Genomic DNA, 20,673 nt, shown 5'->3' with positions numbered 1-20,673 from the left:
ACTGGAATTTTCCCACTGACAAAAAAAACACATTAACTTTGGAGAGCATGAAGACGGCCGGATCGTTTGTTGGAGGGGTTTTCCCCCCTTTGCTTTGATCCCAAGAATGAATGAGTTTCTTCTTATAGCAACACCTGTTACGTAAATATAGAAACAAATCAGACACAGTTTAAATGGTTAGTTAGTATTATTATTATCTGGCTCTTTTTCACTTGTTTTATGTTTGCAAGCTATATATCCACATAAGGTCTTAATGTCTTATCACCATAATTTGCCCTATCATAGTCCATAGCACAGCAGACTAAGTATTCATTACATCACATACAGTAGGCCTACGGTACAATACATTGTATTGTATAACATTAACATTCAAAGTTTGCTAAGGACTCGGGCACAAAAGCAGGCAAATAGCTCAAGCTTGCAAATGTGTGTGTGTGTGTGTGTGTGTGTGTGTGTGTGTGTGTGTGTGTGTGTGTGTGTGTGTGCGTGCGTGCGTGCGTGCGTGTGCGCGTGCATGTGTGTTATTGTGTGGTATAATTATGTTCAACATAATTAATGGACATTGAATTTTTCTCATGGTATACTGTGATATTTAAAAGGGGTCCAGAGCACTATTGTGGCACCCGCCCCTCAGAAATAAGGTCAGATATGCTTCACTGGAACAGGGCATTTCCATTTGTTCCAATCAGTGAACGAGTCGACCGCCATCTAGTTAGTCCACTGCATTATTGAATAAGAGTCGATGGGAAACAGATCAATTCACCACTTGAGTTAGTGATCAATAGCAACACAAACACAAAAACAACCGTAGGCCATTTTTTTAATGAAAATCTCACCTGTTAGGATTGAACTAAGATGATGTTTGATGAATCAAGACAAAAATTGGGAAAGACAGACAAGACAGACAGATTACAAAGGATATCCTAACTAAAACCTTTGCTAGTTAATTTATGAAAATTACATCAATGATTGGAAAGGTTATTTCAAGTACATCTGAGTCATTGAAATTTCCAGAGAGAAATACGCTCTGATCAGGCTGAGAAAGAGACTGAATAGAGTGTCGGCCTCACTGAAAATGTAATGAGTTTTCTTTCTTCCCTTTTGAATTCTGTCCTTTGAGAATTTTATTAGGATAGCAAAGTTATGACTGGGTCAGGTTTAATTAGGAATAGAGCTGCTTGTGTATATAGCAGCCAAGTGACTTGTCAATCTTGATCCACAACGATGAAATTGATGATCACCCCCCTCCTTAACATTGGTTCTACACCAGTAGCTTTGTTTGTCGACTGGGACAGTTGTTTGTTTTTGTAATTCCCATAGCTGCCACAAGGGGAGGAGGGGTCCTTTTTACATCAGAAGTGACATGCAAAATAAATAACACATGCTCCTCCTATTCCTACACCTTGGCATTCTCTTACTTGGGATAATTTTTTTTGGGGGGGGGGGGGGTTATTATCTTCTCATCCTGAAATCATAGATCCACCAAATCTCCAGCAGATTGTCATTGTCTAGTATAGGGCAACAGCTGGGTTGAGGATATCCTCTTCACCTCGCCATATTAGAGTGACTTTCATGCTCCGCTGCTGTCCAATGTTATACTCCTGGAGTTGCTAGGCGACAGGAACATCCTTATTACAAGTGTGTTCTTCTGGGAAATGATGAGAGCACTAAATGAGTTCTCTGGGTGTGTAAGTTATTATCTGGCCCTTCTCCACCATGCACTGCTGTTATCATATTGGTCAATGAAAAAGAAGGATTCTAAGCAAATCGTTTTCAATTACTTGGAGTGTTTGCGTTATTCGCCATGCCTGATGAGCCAGATGAACGGTGATCACATCTCCAGATTATTCAACTGGTCTCATCGTTACACTGGGTGCAGGTTCAGTTAACCCATTAAGACCTATTAAAGAAGGCTTGATTCTACAAATGTCTTTCTAAATCCTGAAAGAAATGTATCATACTACAGTGTCACACAAAAGCATCAAAAGTAGCAGATCTATAAGCTCGAAAGGCAGTGTGAAGCAATGCATTTCTGGTCTGTTCAGTGCTGTCTCCATTACAGGGAAAGCATTTTCAGAAATATCTTTTTTTAAATATGACGTACACAGCAAATAATACTGTGAGGCAGGACAAAGACAAACACCACATATTGCAGAAAGTGCAAAGGATATGCAGGAAATATGACAAATATTTGCAAATAATATGGTTCATATACTTTTCAACAACAGAGCTGGAAATAGCTATACCTTTTAACCCTATTGTATCATGTATGACATTGTGTTGATAATTCCACTGCATGGTAAACAATTCAATAATTTAGATGAAAATGTACTGCATGTAAAAATAGATCAAATGGGTGACAGCACAGACCTGCTCCTCTGCTGTGGTTCATTATCATCATGTGCCCAGGAGGTGTTTTGTTTTGCTAATGTTACTTTGATCAATACCTTTAAACCCAATAATCTATAAAACTAATGTGCTATTTTCCCACATCTTGGCTCACCTCATCATAACAAAATCTATACTTCATGTTGTCGTGGGTCCATTCTGTGTCTGCATACAGAGGGATGTGAATGTGGACTGCACTGCATTGTGTGCCCGGGCCAGGAGGGCCGGCCCCAATATTGCATAATGACCCCTGCACCGGCTAAACCTTATTAGAAGATCATGAAAGATACATATCTCATAAATGGTAGAACTAACGTGATTATATGGGGCTCCTTGTCTGCAAGAGCAGATACTAATGGTGAGTGTGTGTGTGTGTGTGTGTGTGTGTGTGTGTGTGTGTGTGTGTGTGTGTGTGTGTGTGTGTGTGTGTGTGTGTGTGTGTGTGTGTGTGTGTGTGTGTGTGTGTGTGTGTGCTTGCGTGTGTTCGGGGGGCGGGCGCTGTAGTGGGAATAAGGGCCCTGTTATCTGACTGTGTTTGTCTGAAATGCTACCCCCACTAGGCTTTTTCACCTCCATCCTCTCTCGCCCAGATAAATCCCTGTTGCACTTAGTAGTCATCCATTTTTAATGTAGGAGCCTCAGCTGGAGAAAGTAATGGAGACATGTGTGGGGGAGAGAGGGGAGGAGGGGATAGGAATAGAGAGGCACAATCAACGGTGTGGATGACGTTACCCAAATGCTTTGGTTCGTGTATAGATACAGTAACAGTAGTCCCTTTCCTTTCCTTCGTGGCCTTTTCTTCTGCCGTGTGTAAATGGTGTCTATATTGAACAATGTTAAGCTGTCCCAGGCGTTAAAATGAAGTCATATAATGTACTGATCCAACACAAAAGAAGGACAACGGCTACAAGCATACAGCTAGTGTTCACTGTCTTCAGCCCCTTAACGCAGCAACTATTACACCACAGACGAGGGGGTATAAACTAAAGGCAGGGAGGAGGGTGAGCTATTCATTCCTCTTCAGTGCAAACATTTGAATGGCCATGCATGCAGGCATAAGCCAAGACATTCCTGTGTGTGGGCAAACCTTCCTAAATTACCGTGGACAACTATTGCATTCTGCTTCAGCCTGAAGGCGCAGGTCCTTGGGTTTGCCAGCTACAAACTAAAGCTTAATTCTGATGTTTTATTACAAACATGCGTAAGCAAAACCTTTTGAAGCCTCTAAATCAGTGTCTGACAGTATCAGACACTGATTTAGAGGCTGTCCAGTCAGCCAGCCAGTCAATTGTGGCTGTAAGAATCTACTATATTTTATGTAATCCTTCAGTCATTTGGGAAGAGTGGAAGAGTCAATACGTAAGCCATGCTGAAAAACAGGACAACATTGATCCAAATATTTGATACGTTTTTATTCCTCTAGTGAATTTGTATGTTGTTATTCTGCACAGCAGCATACAGGAAATTGTGGTAAAATATAAATAACAAAGTTCAACAGTGTCTCTTTTTCTCTTATTCATTTAATCAAAAAACCTCTGTTAAAAGTGGCAAATTGTCAACCTTTGTCATTATCCACTCTCTGAACACACTCTCAAGAATGTAACATTGAACAACTAAACTTTAAAAAGTAATGGGTATTCATCATTATTTACAGACAATCACCTTTTGGCGAACAATGCTTATAGCTTCTTGGAAATTCACTTCCATAATGTTAAATGCAATAAAACGAAAATACAATTATGTTATACAAAGATCAAAAATACTATCAAAAACCCTTATTATAAATGGCAGCACTATATCAATAAACTGCTGTTGAACATTTTACATGTAAGTACAAAATCCTGTTGAGGTAGCGCCCTCTGAAGTCACTTTGAAATGTTAAAATACTGAATAAACATCACTTTATGTACAATACAGCAAATCTCTCGTCCTTCTTCAATGCAATTTTTGTATTCCTTTGGTAAACAAAACTGTCTGAAATGTGCAGTCCTGCAAGTGACACTTTTTCAATCATACATTCACAATATTTTTTGCATTTTTGGGGGGTTTCTTCAGAAAAAGTGGGCTAATACATTGTTGTTTAATAACATTCATTTGCTCTACACACCACTACCCCATCCAAAAGAGAAAAAAATAACAATAAAAGAAAAAAAAAACTAACGGCTAATGTGACTTATACTCAAAGTAATATAGCGTTTGAGCATTCAGTATTCATACATATTGATCATCTCTGGCAAATACATTGTCAGGGCAAACCACAATGAGGAGACTGTATAAAAGATACCTATAAGAGGGGAAAGAAATCCAGTGTGTCGCCCTTATTTGGGAATGTAAACATAAAGAATGTAAGTTTCTCTCGTTTGGGTATATTTTCACTGCTCGTAGGCTCTCATATAGCATAAGAACCTTCTTGCCATACAAGATTGGAAAGCCTTTTGGCCTCATGGTAACAATTGATTATAATGTTCCCCAGAGAATGTGAGAGCCCCTAACAGAGGCTACATTGTCCTGGTTTTCCTTTTTTCTTTTCTTCATTCCTGCCACACAGATTGAATGTCAACTTTAGAGCAAGCTGGAAAATATGGTTGTGGATTTTTTCTTTTTTAGGCAGGCAGAAGAATAGGAGTTGGGGAGAGTTCTAAATTCCTACAGCCACACACACACACACACACACACACGCACACACACACACACACACGCACGCACACGCAGGCACACACACGCACGCGCGCAAGTTCTCATAATGACACATTCTTGAGCTTCGTTTTAATGGCAAACATAACTTTGGTTTTCTAAGACAAAAGAAAATAGTAAGCTTAGCTTACCGTACAAAAATACTTGTAGAAATATGACATTCATACCCTTTTGTCAATGACAGTGTGTTTCCCTACGAGACCAAAATACTTAGCATTTATTCACACTTTGTGATTATGGATACAAGAGTGTATTTATATGCACACGCTCTCAAATGGCTACAAACTATAAGGAAAAATAAATTCAATGTAAGCATAAAATTATTCTATGTGGATAAAGGAACTATAAAAATATAAGAGATTTCGGGGGGAAAAAGATAAAATCAATATCTGGTTATGAAACTGGGATAAAGGCTACTATAAGCCGAAATCAAAACAGTCATCTGGAAAAAATTGTTCAGTGCAATTAAATTTACTTTACAGTCTGACTGTTTTGCTTTAGAATATTTTCATTCTCTTACCACCCACAGCCCTGCCCCCCTTTATTGGTCGCTGGGCAGGCTGGTCCTTTGAGAGTGGACAGTATTTTATCGTGTGGGCATTGTCCCCGTTGGCACTGCACAGGGGACAGGTATACGCCCGCAGGATGGGACACACGACCCTCCCGTCCGGGGTCTTCAGGACGTGGGAACCGTACACCTCCTCCGGCGCGCCGTTGTTTCGGCAGAAGACGCAGATCTTTGGTTCCTGTTTGTTCCTCGAAGTTGGCTTGCGCATCTTCCTCTCCATGCCAAAGAGGTCGAACCCCGCGAAGCCGCCAACCCCGCCGCCTCCTCCGCCAAAGCCGCCCTGCATCTCCCTCTCGGGCGGCAGCTGCGGACCGCCGCCGAGCTGGTTCTGGTGAAACGGGCTCAGGATCGAGAAGCGTTCCTTCAGGTCGAGGATGGAGGTGGGCGGGGGGCTCCCGGATGACGGACAACAGCAGTCCAGAGGTCCGCCGCTCTCGCTGCCGCTGCCTGCCATTACGCACGAACACTCCGGGGAATCGTCCAAGCCCAGGGTCGCCTTCAGGGACTCGGTGATGGCGTTGGGGTTCTGGGGCATGCCGGCGAGCTTGTTGCTTTTCGTGACCAACGTCGACAGGCCGAGATAGTCGTTCCAGAAATTGAAAGTGTAGTGTGTGTCGTAGGGGCTGCGCGCGTTCAAATAGTTATGATTGAGAAAATCCATGGTGGCCACTTCTGGGGAAAAAAAATAAAAAATAACCAATGTTAATCCCTTCAAGGTTCTCTGCCAGGCAGTTCGTCTCCAGAATAGTTCATGTACCGTGCCGTGCTGTCCTTCCACTGTCTGTTATGTATGTATGAGCGCAGTTCCAACAGGCTAGCTGCTTATAAGAGGACCAAGAAGAGGGGAACGGCACAAAGAGGGCGGGGCGCTCTCTGTTCAAACCAAGTTCCTCTCTCATCAAAGGCAGATTCAGACACATGGCAGGCGTTATACCTTCCTTGCGTAATACACAAAAACACGGTCAATATTAGCAGTACTTTAGCACTCGTGGCTTAGGTACAACAAATACTGAACATCCTTTAAGAAAATGTTTAAAGACATGCTATAATTTACTTTGAGGAATTGTGAAACCCACAACGCGCACAAAGCATGATGTAGTAGCCTACATGTGAGCAGAGCTGCGCTGCAATCAATGACATTATTATTATGGTAACGATCTCTTTGTTGGCCCAGTACAAAAACACCGCTTTATAATACGCATGCTTCGTGAATCAATGTCGTTAATCATTGTGCGTCAGATATACCACAGCAACACCAGCTCGGGTATTCGTTCGCATTCTTATAGTTTAACCTCTTCAGTGCCTCTTTTGCAATCTGCTCCAGAACATGTGAGTAGTCTGAGGAGTAGGCTACAGTGAACGATGGCTTAGTATAGCCTTATAGGCCTACAGTAGTAGAGTGACTCAATATGTCTGGAGTATATAGTGTACTAATCTCTATAGTTATGATGAATGATCAATTATGAAACAGTATCAGAATTACGATGAAAGTGCCATAGACAGTAGGCTATATACATGTTAACATGCACATTACCAGGAATTTCAGGAAACATTACTTTTATTTACACTGAGCCACACACAGATTTCAGATCGACAAATATGCGTAATTCCTCACAAGCCTCACAAGCCGTCTTTTTTGTATAAGTATAAGTCTATATTCATTAAGAGTTTCAATGGGTGGAGAAAAAAAGTTTTGTAGAAATGATAACTGATAACTGAGTTTTTACGAAACCTTTTGCAGCATCTAAATCAGTGCATATCAAAAGTGGGTAAAAAGATGCTCTGGTTGCATGGGTCAACATAAATTTTATATATATAATGGAAACTATAGTATACAATAGCCTATTGCATTATTTAATTTAGTTATTTTTCTGAATGTATGGGTCCCAGTGCAAAACGAGCTGGTCTGAAATTCTGAATACAAAACACAGAGACACTCACTCTTTGCATGTGAAGCTCAGACAAGACAACACATTTCAGAATAAATAAAAACAAACGACTCATCATGCAGCTAGAGCAGACAAAGCCAAAACAGAAGAGTTAGCATTTTCAACATCAGGGGGCAGTATACTGCAAATGCATACCGACCCTTATAAGTAAAGCAACCCATCTACGGCTAAGCCACATCCTCCATCACCACCACCCCACCCCACCGCACAGTGCCTATCTAAGCTTAATGATGGCCAGTGCCGCCGGTGGCAGTGAGTGAGATGAAAGTCACCCGCATGCCGTTCCACTATGAAGATGTCATTTGCATATTTTGACTCTATTCAAGGAGTGATAGCCAGGAGGCAGCTCCATCTCAGCCCATATGGAGAGTGTGACAAGGTGCGCACCACAATGTCATCTTCATACCACAGTGAATCCAATACCCAGTCTTTTGTCCTGATAACAGTTACATCTGCAGGATTAAACAAAAAGGTCCCGTTTGGGACAGCCTTGGTCAGGGTCAGGATGTCTCATTATTACAGTAATGCACACAGTCCAAACTTGAAAACAGTGACGTTTGGATTATTATATTTGCTACCATGAGCTAAATTGCTGATCGTTTTAAAGAACATTATTGAGAATAGGAACGTGCAATTCTAGTTCTTGCCTCTATAGGTTATCAGGTCACAATAGACATGACCACCTGGTAAATGTGGCTTAATCTTGTTGTACCATTCATGTTAGCTCCGAGCAACACCAGCTCAGGTATTCATTTGCATTCTTTAACTTATGCCACTTTGGCTTGAAGGGATTTGTTGTAGAGCAGGGGTGCCCAGTTGCCCACCCTTTTTTGACTTGAGAGCTGCTTTCAATTTGACCAGTTCAACAAGATCTACCCACCAAAAAAGTTAAAAAATCTACCTGAGGGGGCTTTGAAATAGCGGTGCTGGCGTTACATATGAGACAAACGCACTTGGAATGGGAAATAAAGGGGAAATGGAATTGGTAGGGGGTTTCTTTTTTAAATAACCTTAATGCTATCTATGTTTGTAACGTATTGCATTGTGGGTTTGAGCTGACAGGCCCTTTTCTATGTCAGTCAATCAAGTCACCTTAATTCAAGTGGCAGATTAGATGCCAACAATAGTTTATTTTGTATTATTATATATTTTAGGGGCATGCCATGTGATCTACCTGAACAGCCTTTGTGATCTATACTGGTAGATCATGATCATAGGCGGAGCTTGAACTTGACGCCTGGGGGTGCGACTGCTTGGCCAACGACACCCGCACGACTTTTTTGACCTTTATTTTATTATTTTAGCGTTTTTACAATGACCTAACCCCTAAAAATGAGTTATTTAGGTAGTACAGCAGCACATACACACTTGCACTACAGCCATACAGCGAGTCATCATATCATGATAAGAGAGATTATTACAAAATGCAGTCAGAAGCCAGAAGTTAAAAAAACATTTCTTTTTCTTTCTTTTTTTGCCAGGGGGTGCAGTGCACCCCCTGAACCCCCTCAAGCTCCGCCCATGATCATGATCTACCTTTTGGGCACCCCTGTTTGTAGAGGAAAAACAGAAGCAGAACCCCATATCCCAGCAGTCAACCAAGTATACTGTATATTGTAGGGTTGATTAAACCAATGTTTTGCATTAAGTTTGTCAGGATCCAAAAGTGCAATACAGAATGTAATGCTAGTACTGGGACAAGAAAACAGCAGAGAACAGGGGAAAAACAAGATTTAAAGTCCTGACTTAAAAGTTATTTAAGTTGGAAGACAACACTAAAAAGGAATAATTAAAACAACATGGTTGATATGCACACTGTATATACACACACACACACACACACACACACACACACACACACACACACACACACACACACACACACACACACACACACACACACACACACGCACATCATTCCTTTGCACTACAAGTGAAGTCATGTTGTTTTTGTACCAAATGATCTAATTAAAGACAATCAATATGTCTCCATACCTAATGGACTCCTGTACTGGTACATGCATTATTATACTAAAGTTATTCTGATTTGGCAACAAGCTGCTGAGCCCGTGCAGCGACTGGCCAGACGGCCAGACTGACCAAACGGCGGGGAGAAAGTGAAATAAAGACTCAAATATCGGTGCAAGAGCTGAGGCAACATTTTAGAAGCAAAGGCTGCTGAAAGAGTGCTAAAACTCCGAAACGTGCCGACAAAGCTGACAAAAGCGGTGGGGGGGGGGGGGGGACACACACACACACACACCAAAGCAGGTAGCACCGTACTGTGCACCACGAAGGGTTAATACCCCCCCCCCCCCCCCCCCCCCTGGGCAGGTTGTGGAATGTGGAAGAAGCTAGGCCCTCTCTCGAAACAACGATAACACAACCGAGTGGTGTTCTAATTAAAACTACTGCATGACAGCAGGCAGGGGGGCCTGGCCTGGGTCTGTTCAAGCGTAATCACGCCACCCTATATCACATATATTTTTTAAGGGATCTAACAGGAATGCACCGCTGCCTTCAAGACCAGAGCCATAAAAGCAGAACATAAAGGCAGCAAGGCACTATGGCTTGCCTTGACATACCGCAGTGTGTGTTTTGGGAAGCATTTTCTCTCCGTGTTCTGTGTGCTCAGCAAAGTTAGTTGGAAACAGTATTGACTGTTCATTGGATTTTTCACTCTGAAGTCCCTTTCGGTTTGTGCAGAATATGATTTTTTGTGATGGAGCATTAATAATGTAGGTAATCACCATTTCTGCCCCCCACCCCCCGTACCGTCACCCCCACCCCACTTTATTTTTGTAGCCATTGTATTGCACTCCACTGCAGTATATGTAAAATATTAATAGACACATTATTGCTTCATTTTGTTGTGACTAAGAGGGATTAATGCTCATCCATTAACCAGAGCTATAATTCCATGGCCTTGCCTCAAGGTACCATGTGGACATGGAAGTGAGATTAAGCTGTGGAATGATACATAACATCAGCAGGGTGGCTATATCGCTCTAAATCCATTTGAATTTGACGCACACTGACTGACTGAAGTGGTTATTGTGTAAAGTGTTTTTGTTTTTGCAGAGAAGGGGGGGGGGGGGGGGGGTTGCAGATAATAAGCAAGGCCTTTATTTGTGGAGGGGGGGGGGGCTTTTGTTTTTTATGATCAAAAATCTATTTAATTTGCATGTGTGAGCACTGAGCTCATTAGAAACATAGGATTTACATTTTAAAACTTTAGCTGTTTGTGCTCAAGGATGAATTATGCAATGCAAATCAATTCCCACTTGTCATTTTGCTGATGTTAGGGGAACGGTCTTGTATGATTTATACCATCTTGAGAGCAGCTAATCTACCTCTGATATGCAGGCTGCATGCATTATATGCCCTGATGTATAATCATAAACACATTCTGTGCGGTGTGACATGGGACTATAGGGTTTTAGGGCTGCTTGTCTGATTGCCCAGATCACACAGAAGGGCTGACAAAAGAGGGTTTGTAACAGTTCAAGCTAAACAAGACAAAACAATGTTACCAACGAGCTGGCTGGATGTATGGAGAACCAGGATGACTGGAAGCTTTTTTGATTGATTGATTTATTAACAGTTTGCAGAATGACAGTACATACAGGGGCGACAGTGGCTCAGGGGTAGAGTGGCTGGATGGTAACCGCAAGGTTGCCAGCTCGAACCCGGGCTCCCCCAGAGTTAGTGTCGAAATGTCCTTGAGCAAGACACTGAACCCCTAATTGCTCCTGATGTGCTGGTTCTTGCCTTGCATGGTTTCTGCCGCCATCGGTGTATGAATGTGTGTGTGAATGGGTAAATGTAATGCACATCTATGTAAAACGCCTTGGATAAATGCACCATTTACCATTTCAAGCACAACTCAATACAAAAAAATGTTACCTGTGAGTGGACGACACCATGAAAGCATTACACTTGTTTACAATAGGGCCCACCGTTTTACAATTCATCAATTCATCAAGCGACGATTGAAGGCTTGTCTGAGGACGACCTAGAGAGAGATGTCTACTTGAGATTATTAATGAATAATTCATGGTATTGTGGAATACAAAAATGAGAACAAAATTAATGTCAAAATCTTGACATATTATTGCTTATAGCAGCTTTAAGCCCAGAGAGGCACTCATAACAACTCTTTTCCAACTTATGCAGTTTTAAAATTATATCCAGTGTTCATTTACCTACAGTAACTCATAAACACTTTACTACTGTGTGCAGTCCTCTTGTGTTGTCTGTAGTGCTCATAACAAGAGAAGTTGTATACCTTCAATGATGGCCTTGGGTGTGTGCAGGTGTGTGCCTTGCTCAAGGACCCCCCCGTCCCACACACACACACACACACACACACACACACACACACACACACAGCCGCACACACACACAGTGCATATTGATCATGGTAACAACAATACATAATGGGTTTTCAGGAATTGCTGAAAAATCTATTTAGCTGTATTGATTACTATAATGAAGATGAATGCTCAAAATGAATCACAGGAATGGCTTGTATATGTTGTACCCCATTTCTCATTTGCGCAGCTAGTATAACTGCTCTTTTCATTTTTTCTCTCCTTGTTTCTTCCTTCCTTCCTTCAAACCTCAGACCCATGGATTACCATGTGTTTTCATTCAAATCCATTAAGGCCGGTGTTTGTGATTATGCAAATAAGGGAACACGGAGGAAATTTAATCAGGGTGCAAATTTGATTTCACGTGAAAGATTGCTCGGAGGTGAGGTTGGGAAGGGGGGGGGGGGGGGGGGGGGGGGTGATTTGATCACATAATATTGAACAACCAAATTATGTTCAATATTTGTTTTCACAGTGCCTCTCCACTTTGGACACCCCATGGCTTTTATAGGCTTAAGGTTTTGCCTCAGCTTTCAGCCTGACATTAAACAGTCTTGTATATGGTTTGATTATCCTTTGTTTTCCCAGGAGGAACACAGAACGAACAGATAGCAAACCTTTCCATATCAGCAGCACAACATAGTGGCATGTGTTTATGCATTTTTATTATTGTTGTGCCCCGTGCACAAAGTATCTCAGTGCTGGCTTTCTCTTTTGTTCCCTAGGCTGAATAGCGTGGAAATTGGCTCTTTATAATTGCATATTCACTCGGAAGAGAGACAGCCATTGTGCTTATAGCATGTGCCAGTGAAGATAACTGGTGATTAAACCGAAATGTGTTTTTTAAGAAGACATTAAACCGATAAAGCATGTCAGTCAATGAGCGAGGCAAGATCATATAATTCACTAGCTCAGATGTAGAACAAAGTCACGGTTTCTACAAAGACTGGCCTTATAGTTCAGTAGTTTTGTGTGACCTAGAATCTCAAGCCAAGTTATTGATGTTTTAGCACATTATTGTATATTGTTATTTGGGTTTTTGGGGGTTTTCCTTATAGTACAGTAAGTACAGTAAGATGGGCTGGGCCAAAGATTGGCAGTACTATCATCAGTGTTTGATTCTTAGTTCAGTCTAGCCTGATCCGGTCGGGAGCGGATGATATCGCTACGTCATGTTGTAGTATTGTTTTGTAGTTCTCAGTCGTCTGAAACTTCCTTTCCCCTCAAACCGATTTTTCTCAATAAAAGCCGCAGGCTACGGGAGCTTTTATTGTTATTCTTCAGGTTTGAGGGAAAAGGAAGTTCCGGATGATTCTTCCTGCCTGATGACTACAAAACAATAGTACAACATGACGTATATAGCGATATCATCCTTTCCAGACCGGTTCACACTGCAATTTTGTAACACAGGGGGTGGAAAGCTTGGTGACGCAAGGTTAATGTCAGTCAGTTAACCACTTTAACTATCAATACTTGTACTTGATCTGCTCGTTTTTCCCCCTACACCAAACCTCTTTGCCGAGTCTACAAATGCTCACAGCCTCACACACAATGCCTCGCAGTTGTGAGCTTGTAGATCTGCTATTTTTGTCTCCACCAGGCCGAAGGCATGTGGGGAGAGTAGGCATGTGGGGAGAGTATGTTTTGCACTCCGTCTGTCCGTCCGTGTGTGTGTCCGTCCGTGTGTCCGTGAACAGCTAATCTCGGCCACCGTTAACCCGGTCGATGCCACATTTTGCACACACACTCCCTGGATGCCAACGATGAACCTCTGCCCCAAACTTTCCAGAACGGCCTGTTATAGCTCCACCAGGAGGCCGCTTTGTGCAAAACAAGTTTTTGCACAGTACACCTACAGATTTTGTCCAAACATCACGCAAATTGGTACACAGTCTCTCTAGAGCCATTCAACGAAACCGGTCTTTCAGATTTCTCAGACTCCATCCTGATTGGTTAAGATTGGCTTCCAAAGTTCACAGGAGTGCTCAGTTTCAAACAAAATGCTGCAAATCATGAACACATCGCGTGATTTCCGTGAAATTGTGCACCCACATTCCCGCTAGGCCGAGGACGAAATACCACATGAACAATTTCAACTCAGACTCAAGGTGGCGCTATAACTGGCCGAAAAGTGTTTTTACCTCTAACTGCACGGATCTGTGGATAACTTTGTATGCCAACTCCCTAGAGGCCAAGGAAAAACCTTTGCCTGGAATTTTTCACATCTGCTCTTTATAGCACCACCAGGAGGCCGACATATGTAAAACACATTTTCTATTATTACTCCTTCAGATTTTATCCAAATTTCACGCAAATCGGTATACACTATCTCCATAGTCATGTGATCAACACGGAGCGCCACCATTTCCCATCTTCCATCCTGATTGGCTAAGATTGGCTTCCAAAGCTCACACGATTCGTCCATTTCGAAAAAAGGCCACAAATCACAAACACAGTGTGCAATTTCCGTTAAATTATACACGCACATTTTCACTAGGCCGAGGACGACATGCCACAATTTTTTCCACAAAATCAGCCTCACGGTGGCGCTATAACAGGCCAATTCCTGTTTTTAGCTATAACTGCATCGATCTGTATACAACTTATGTATGCACACATGGAAAAACATTGTACCTGCATCCCTCCAACACGAACCTCCGGCCCAAATCTTCCTCAACAGCCTGTTATAGCGCCACCATGAGGCCACAACCTGACCTGCCCTGGTGGAGACCTGTGCCGATTGGCACTTTGTCTAGTTGGCTAATGTTTTTGTACCTTAGTGGGGCTTTCTGTAGCCGCGTTTGCAGTCTCTAGTCATGGTGCGTTGGGGGAGAGGAGAGCGGGGTTAGTGTCCCATTGGCCGTGGGGCTTGGGTCCCAGCAGAAATATCCCATTGGCCGTATACGGCTAGTCTCCCATTGGCTTAGAGGCCAGCCAATCATGAAAACCTTGTCACCACATGGCTAGACTAGAAAGTCCAATCATTGATCAGCTCTGCAAGCCGATAAAAGTTCCCATCACACATACATTTGGTGGCCCACCTGTAGTAACTTTGGGGACCCCTGTCGAAGAACCTCTAGCACTATAGGACAAAACACTGGCTTTTATTGCATTTTAACAGTGTGTGCAGCCTATTCAGTCTACAGTTATTCAAATAGGGAAAAGGGTTTTGCCAGTAGGTAGGTGGCTCTGATGGGTGCTAACGCATTAGTCACACTGGGACTCAGTGGAATATTGCCGACATAGTCATTAGTCACGAGGAATGCCACACCAACGAACATTTGTAGGGTCACAATACTTGGGAATATCAGCACTGATGAGATATTTTGATAGCATCTGCACGACACTCCGAAAACTTTGACTAGGACTGAGTGCAGGATTTTAACCCCCTCAAATATGGCTGGAGCTTATGCTCTTTTGCTCCCTTAAACCATTTTGACCAGTTTTCTGAAAAAGCTCTTTGTCAGTAGTTTTGATTTTTCAAATATAGCAGACCTACAAGCTCATAGCGCACCAACAAGCGGCACTCTATGAGCTTGTAGATCTTTTTCAAATAGCCAAAGCATAACATAATTCTAACACCAAAAGGGGTTAAGTGGTTTCAATGCATGACCATCTTATTGCTAGTGTGGTCAAGACTGCATAAGTAGTTTTGGAACAACTCATACAAATATGCTTTTGCCATTTAGTGTAAGAGGGCCAGACTCGTTAGACAGTTGCACCATCAGTCAAGGTGCATATAGTACGTCTACGACTGTTGTGTGCAGTAGAACAGCAAAGCACTGTAGCAAGATTACCAAGTAAGTGAGAAAGGGGGTGGATGGGCTACACATAACAGTATATTGGCAAGGTAAAACAATGTTCCATCAAGAGTAGGAAAACCAGTGCAGTCTCTACAGTGGGGCATTAGGTTTTAAATCTCAAATCGAAATCAGACCAGCCTCAAGATTTAAAACCGAAAGTCCCATTGCCTTATACTGCAGGGCAGATCGTAGAAGCAGTAGAAGGCTATGGACCAGAGCTACTTTAGCTTAACTATACAAATCCCGTTTGAGGTTATCCCACTAGGGAAACGAAACCCTTTCCATGATGACAAAAAGTACATACAAAGGAATGTACAGTTCAAGCTGATGCTTTATTCAAATATTAATGACAGTATCAGGGTAGCCTCTACAAGAGCCAGCACATGAGGCAGTAATTTGGCTCGAGTGCACGTGGTTGTAGCCTAGAGGTAGGTTTTGGGTACAATCGGGTCCCCATACATGCAATCCTCCTCCAGAGCAAGGTTATATTGGCTTGCACTGCCTCCCTTATAAGCACTCGTCACAATTCTCAGCCAGCCCTTCTCACCCTATGGAAAGAAAAATAGTGTAAGCCAGGTATGGGTACTCTCCCAGTATAATTTCCATTACAATCATTATATTGAATACCCAGTTCTGTGGTGAACTGGTAGTGTTTAAGTCTACATTTAAAAATTCATAAGTTAGTGCACATAACACTTCCAAGTCTAGATTTAGTTATTTGAGACTTACCCATGGCTCTCCCCACGAATTGCGCACAATCCAGTATTCGGTGCCATTTTCGACTCCCCAGCCAGCCACAGAGACTATGTGGTTGATGTCAGTTTTAAAGTAATACTCAAAATAAACACCCCCAGTGTATTCATCAAGCTTCTGCGTAGCCATGATCCCACAGCTGTGTTGGGGGGGGGCAGAGAAAACATCCAGTCAAAGTTATCAAAAAGCATGCATGCCAATTTGATATACAATAGAAGTGTTACTTAAAAACATAATTTGGGTAATGTATGATTTAGTGAAAACAAACCTGATGGGTCCTCCAGCGAAGATCTCTGCCTTCATATTGTCTCTGCCAGAAATCGCGCCATAGTCAGCAACTCTCCACCTGGTGTAGTTCTGCACAATGTTGCACTGCCCGAAAGTGGTGCAGGTCCCACAGACATTGAATGCATCACACTCTGGATGAGCAAAGACAGAATGCTTGAAGCTTATCAACATGGCTATGATTCAGGACGCATCATCATCATCTGCTTAATTTAGTTTTTTATATGAACGTCATATAAAAGCATACAAGTATGAAGACATCTGACATTTATAACAAACCAAACAGTTTGAAAATTGAGCAAGTTGTGGTTATTTAAAAGTAGGCTACATGGCCCATAGACACAATGTTGTGGCCCGAGGTAAGATGGCCGCCACATAGCAACGTCGCTCTACATTGGCCAGAGCGCAGGTGAGCCATCTAGCTTTCTTATATACACCCATGAAGCCAGATACCTACTCTGGTCAATTGCCTGGTAGTTGTTGCAGGTCTCATCTGGAATGCCATGTTCGTTGGCATACTGCCATACCGCAGCATGGTCTCCTCCATGACAGGTGCCCCCTGTAGAACAGTCCAGCACATTCTGGACAGACAGGTAAGCAGATGGCCACGCCCCTTTCCTCTTGATGTTGATTCGATCTGACAAGACAAATGGATACATTTGATTTGTAGAAGTGCCACACCCATTTGTGGAATATAAAAGGGCCAAACTCTTAACATATTGCTTCATGATTTTTGCTAAATTAGGTTAAATTCAAACATTTCTTAAAGGGCCACTTAACCCCTTTTGCAACAGGATCTTATTTTAATGATGTTTGAGAGACAAGAAACACTTTCCTGGGGTTTTTATGTGGGTAATGAGTTTAGATATTTTAGTATTTCAAAGTGTCCATGGGCTCCATGATGTCATGGACACTGGGCTCACTTGCTTCATGGACTACAATTCCTATAATGCTTTGGTCCACTGCTCCTCCTTGTGGATAGGGGGAGGGCTGTCTTAAGGGCAGTCCATACTGTCTCCGACCACCGAACTTTGTCAGAAAGATCAGACTTTTATTTTTTCTCCGAAGTAGAGTTCGGAGAGTCACAACATCTGGGAGTGCAGCTTTCAGAACAAAAATTCTGAGAAATGCGTTTCAGAAGTTGCGAGTGACGTCATGTTGTAGTTGTACCGGAGCTTTCCGACAAAAAGTTCGGTGGTCGGAGAGAGTATGGATTGCCCTTTACTGAGACAACATGTAGTCCAGGAAATAAGTGAGCCCAGTGTCCATGACATCATATGGAGCCCATGGACACTTTGAAATACCTAAAAACACACATTACCCCCCACTAAAAAAACCCAGAAAGTGTTTGTCTCCCAAACATCATTCAAATAAGATTGATTGCAAGAGGGGTGAAGTGGCCCTTTAAGAGCCCATATCACAAGAACAGATGGCTAGTTTCCAATTTAACAAGTTAACTACTTACTTCCGAATACTAAAACAGGAATGGATGGGCAATTGGGAGCACAAAATAACCTGCGTTGTCATACCTGCAATGGCACTAGAGCTACCATGGGCCCAGCAAGAGCCACAGTACTGAGGGATGTGCTGGTTGCGGGTGGTTGAGACGTAGTTTATGCCCTCAATGTTTCTCCAGTCCCAGATCTTAGGCAGTTTGACCAGATTCAGCACCTCATGTGGTCGTGGAGTGGTTCTAACGTGGGAATGTATAAAGTTACATGTAACACATCTTCATGCTCCATCTCAGACATTAAGCATTTCCTAGAGAACTGACAAGTTATGGAAACCGATACTGAGCAACCTTAGTCAACATTGAGAGCACAGGTTAAAAAAAAATATATATAAAAAAAATCCACACATTTGTGAACATATTGTAGGCTACTGCAGTTAAGTTAAGCACTTGGCCTGAAAAGACACTCAAGTCTCTTGGGAACAATGCAAGTTGGGAACCTAGTATATGCAATACCCAGTGTCATAATAGCACCCGTTTTGACCAATACATTTAACAATTTACTGCACAATCCAATCAGATAGAACTGGGTCAAGTGTTAAGTGTGTTTGAGTACTTAGCACCAGATGGTAAATGTTATTCAGAAGTGATTGATTTGCAATGCAAACCTCAGCAAGACCTTTCATTACTCTACAACACAACCACATTGTTTTCAATGGATAGCATTTTGAAAACAACCACATTAACATGACCACTTCATGGCCTACCAAGACTATAACACCAGGTAAACTTGAAGTTAGCTTACCCAGAAACTCCAAAGCCGGGCTTCCTCGGAATGGGCTTATAGCAACGAGGCTTCTCTTGATAAAAGTTCTTAGCCAGAACAGCAGACATCATGAACATCACCAGGAAACCAACAATGTGCGCCATGTTGAACTGGAGACAGGAAACACACCTACCTGCTACTGGTCTTGGGTGAAGCTTTTAAACCCTCCCAGGCCCAATCAATATTGATTGCTCTCAGTTTTGAGGTGCATGCAGTCAAGAGGCAGAGAGATCATTGTACTGCAGATAATCAGTATGTTGCCAGATGTTTCTAGATTAACAAGCGGCATTTGTAAATAGCAGATCTGTAGGAGGAGGGAGACCTGCACACACACTGCCACTTGCTGGTTCAAGAGCGTTTTATTTAATGTCAAACTTTTGACATTAAATAAAAAGCTTGTTGACATTAAATAAAAAGCTCTTTAACCAGCCATTAAATAAAAAGCTCTTTAACCAGCCATTAAATATAAAGCTCTTTAACCAGCCATTAAATAAAAAGCTCTTTAACCAGCCATTAAATATAAAGCTCTTTAACCAGCCATTAAATAAAAAGCTCTTGAACCAGCAAGTGGCAGTGTGCGGGTTTGCTGCTTAATAGCATGAAAAAACAACTGAAAAATCACAAATATTTTGTGAACCCAACAAATATTTTCAGATGGAAGTCTGCAGACAAATACATTAATCTGGCAGTCCATGGCATGAAAAAAAAGAAGAAATTTCCGAAGCAAGTCAAAATAAGCAACTTGGCTACACTTTAGCCAAGTTTGTGCTTGCGGCTTAGTATAAGCAGTCATGAAAACACTAATCTAATCTAACAATAACTTTAAATGTTAGATTTGGTAGATACACTGGTTTAAAGTAAAATAAAACTTACGGTAACGTATATAAATATATATATATATATATATATATATATAACAGTAAGACGCCCTGAGGGCGTGTGCACGCATCCGCCTGGGTGACGGCAGAATGCTGGGCGAGCGCTGGTGCTTTGGCATGGGGGGTCAAATCAACATATATGGTATGAATTCTGCACTGGCCATATATGGAGCGTGTCTTGAGTGTACAGGGTTTGATGAGATCTGGCCATATATGGAGCGTGTTGAGGGTACAGGGTTTGATGAGGTCAGATCAACATAATATGGAATGTCAGGTGAACAGGTCAGCTCCATATACTGTATGGAGATCTAAGGGTGGCAATGGGGGCAGTGTCTTGAGTATACAGGGCCCAGGTAGGGCCGGGCCTGTTGTGAACTATAGTTTTTGCTGGCTGCCGGGTGCACTAATAACTTTGGGGGCGGGCCCGTCTAGAGTTTGAATGGACAGTATCAGTCAAAAGAGAGACATCAAAGAGAAAGGACGGGTGGCGAAGGATCAACATAATGGAAAGTCAGAAGGTCAGCTCCATATATGGAGATCTAAGGGTTTGAGGTCAGATGTAGAGTTGCTGGCCGGCATATACATATATGCAGATCAACATGATTCAGTCTTCTCCATGTATGGCTATCCAGGGTTTGATGAGGTCAGTGTCGTAATCTTCATATATGGAGACGGCCATATATGGAGCGTGTCACGAGGCATGATG

The 20,673-nt window shown here is 42.3% G+C and overlaps 2 protein-coding genes across 2 annotated transcripts; both read right to left on the bottom strand.

Annotated features, from left to right (window-relative positions):
• Positions 1 to 3,785: 3,785 nt before the first annotated feature.
• Positions 3,786 to 6,437, bottom strand: nanos1 (nanos homolog 1). Its single transcript, XM_083785491.1, has one exon. It carries the CDS (start codon positions 6,309 to 6,311, stop codon positions 5,580 to 5,582), a length of 732 nt encoding a protein of 243 aa, XP_083641617.1. The 5' UTR covers positions 6,312 to 6,437; the 3' UTR covers positions 3,786 to 5,579.
• Positions 6,438 to 16,197: 9,760 nt separating this feature from the next.
• LOC310873172 (cathepsin Z-like) lies at positions 16,198 to 19,199 on the bottom strand (the record flags this gene model as incomplete). The annotated part of the gene is made up of 6 exons (XM_083785494.1): positions 19,069 to 19,199; positions 18,343 to 18,506; positions 17,271 to 17,450; positions 16,797 to 16,947; positions 16,505 to 16,667; positions 16,198 to 16,323 (listed from the first exon to the last, which is right to left on the bottom strand). Exons 1-6 carry the CDS (start codon positions 19,191 to 19,193, stop codon positions 16,198 to 16,200), a joined length of 909 nt encoding a protein of 302 aa, XP_083641620.1. The 5' UTR covers positions 19,194 to 19,199.
• Between the last annotated feature and the right edge of the window lie 1,474 nt (positions 19,200 to 20,673).

The sequence above is a fragment of the Protomyctophum parallelum genome (genome assembly GCF_964188405.1).
Source record: "Protomyctophum parallelum genome assembly, chromosome: 16".
NCBI lineage: Eukaryota > Metazoa > Chordata > Actinopteri > Myctophiformes > Myctophidae > Protomyctophum > Protomyctophum parallelum.
Note: the sequence above shows the minus strand (reverse complement) of the source record. Positions and strands in the feature narration are given on the sequence as shown.

Excerpts from the sequence above, each read along its gene's own strand:
- nanos1 (XM_083785491.1), bottom strand. The coding sequence starts at position 6,311 with ATGGATTTTCTCAATCATAACTATTTGAACGCGCGCAGCCCCTACGAC.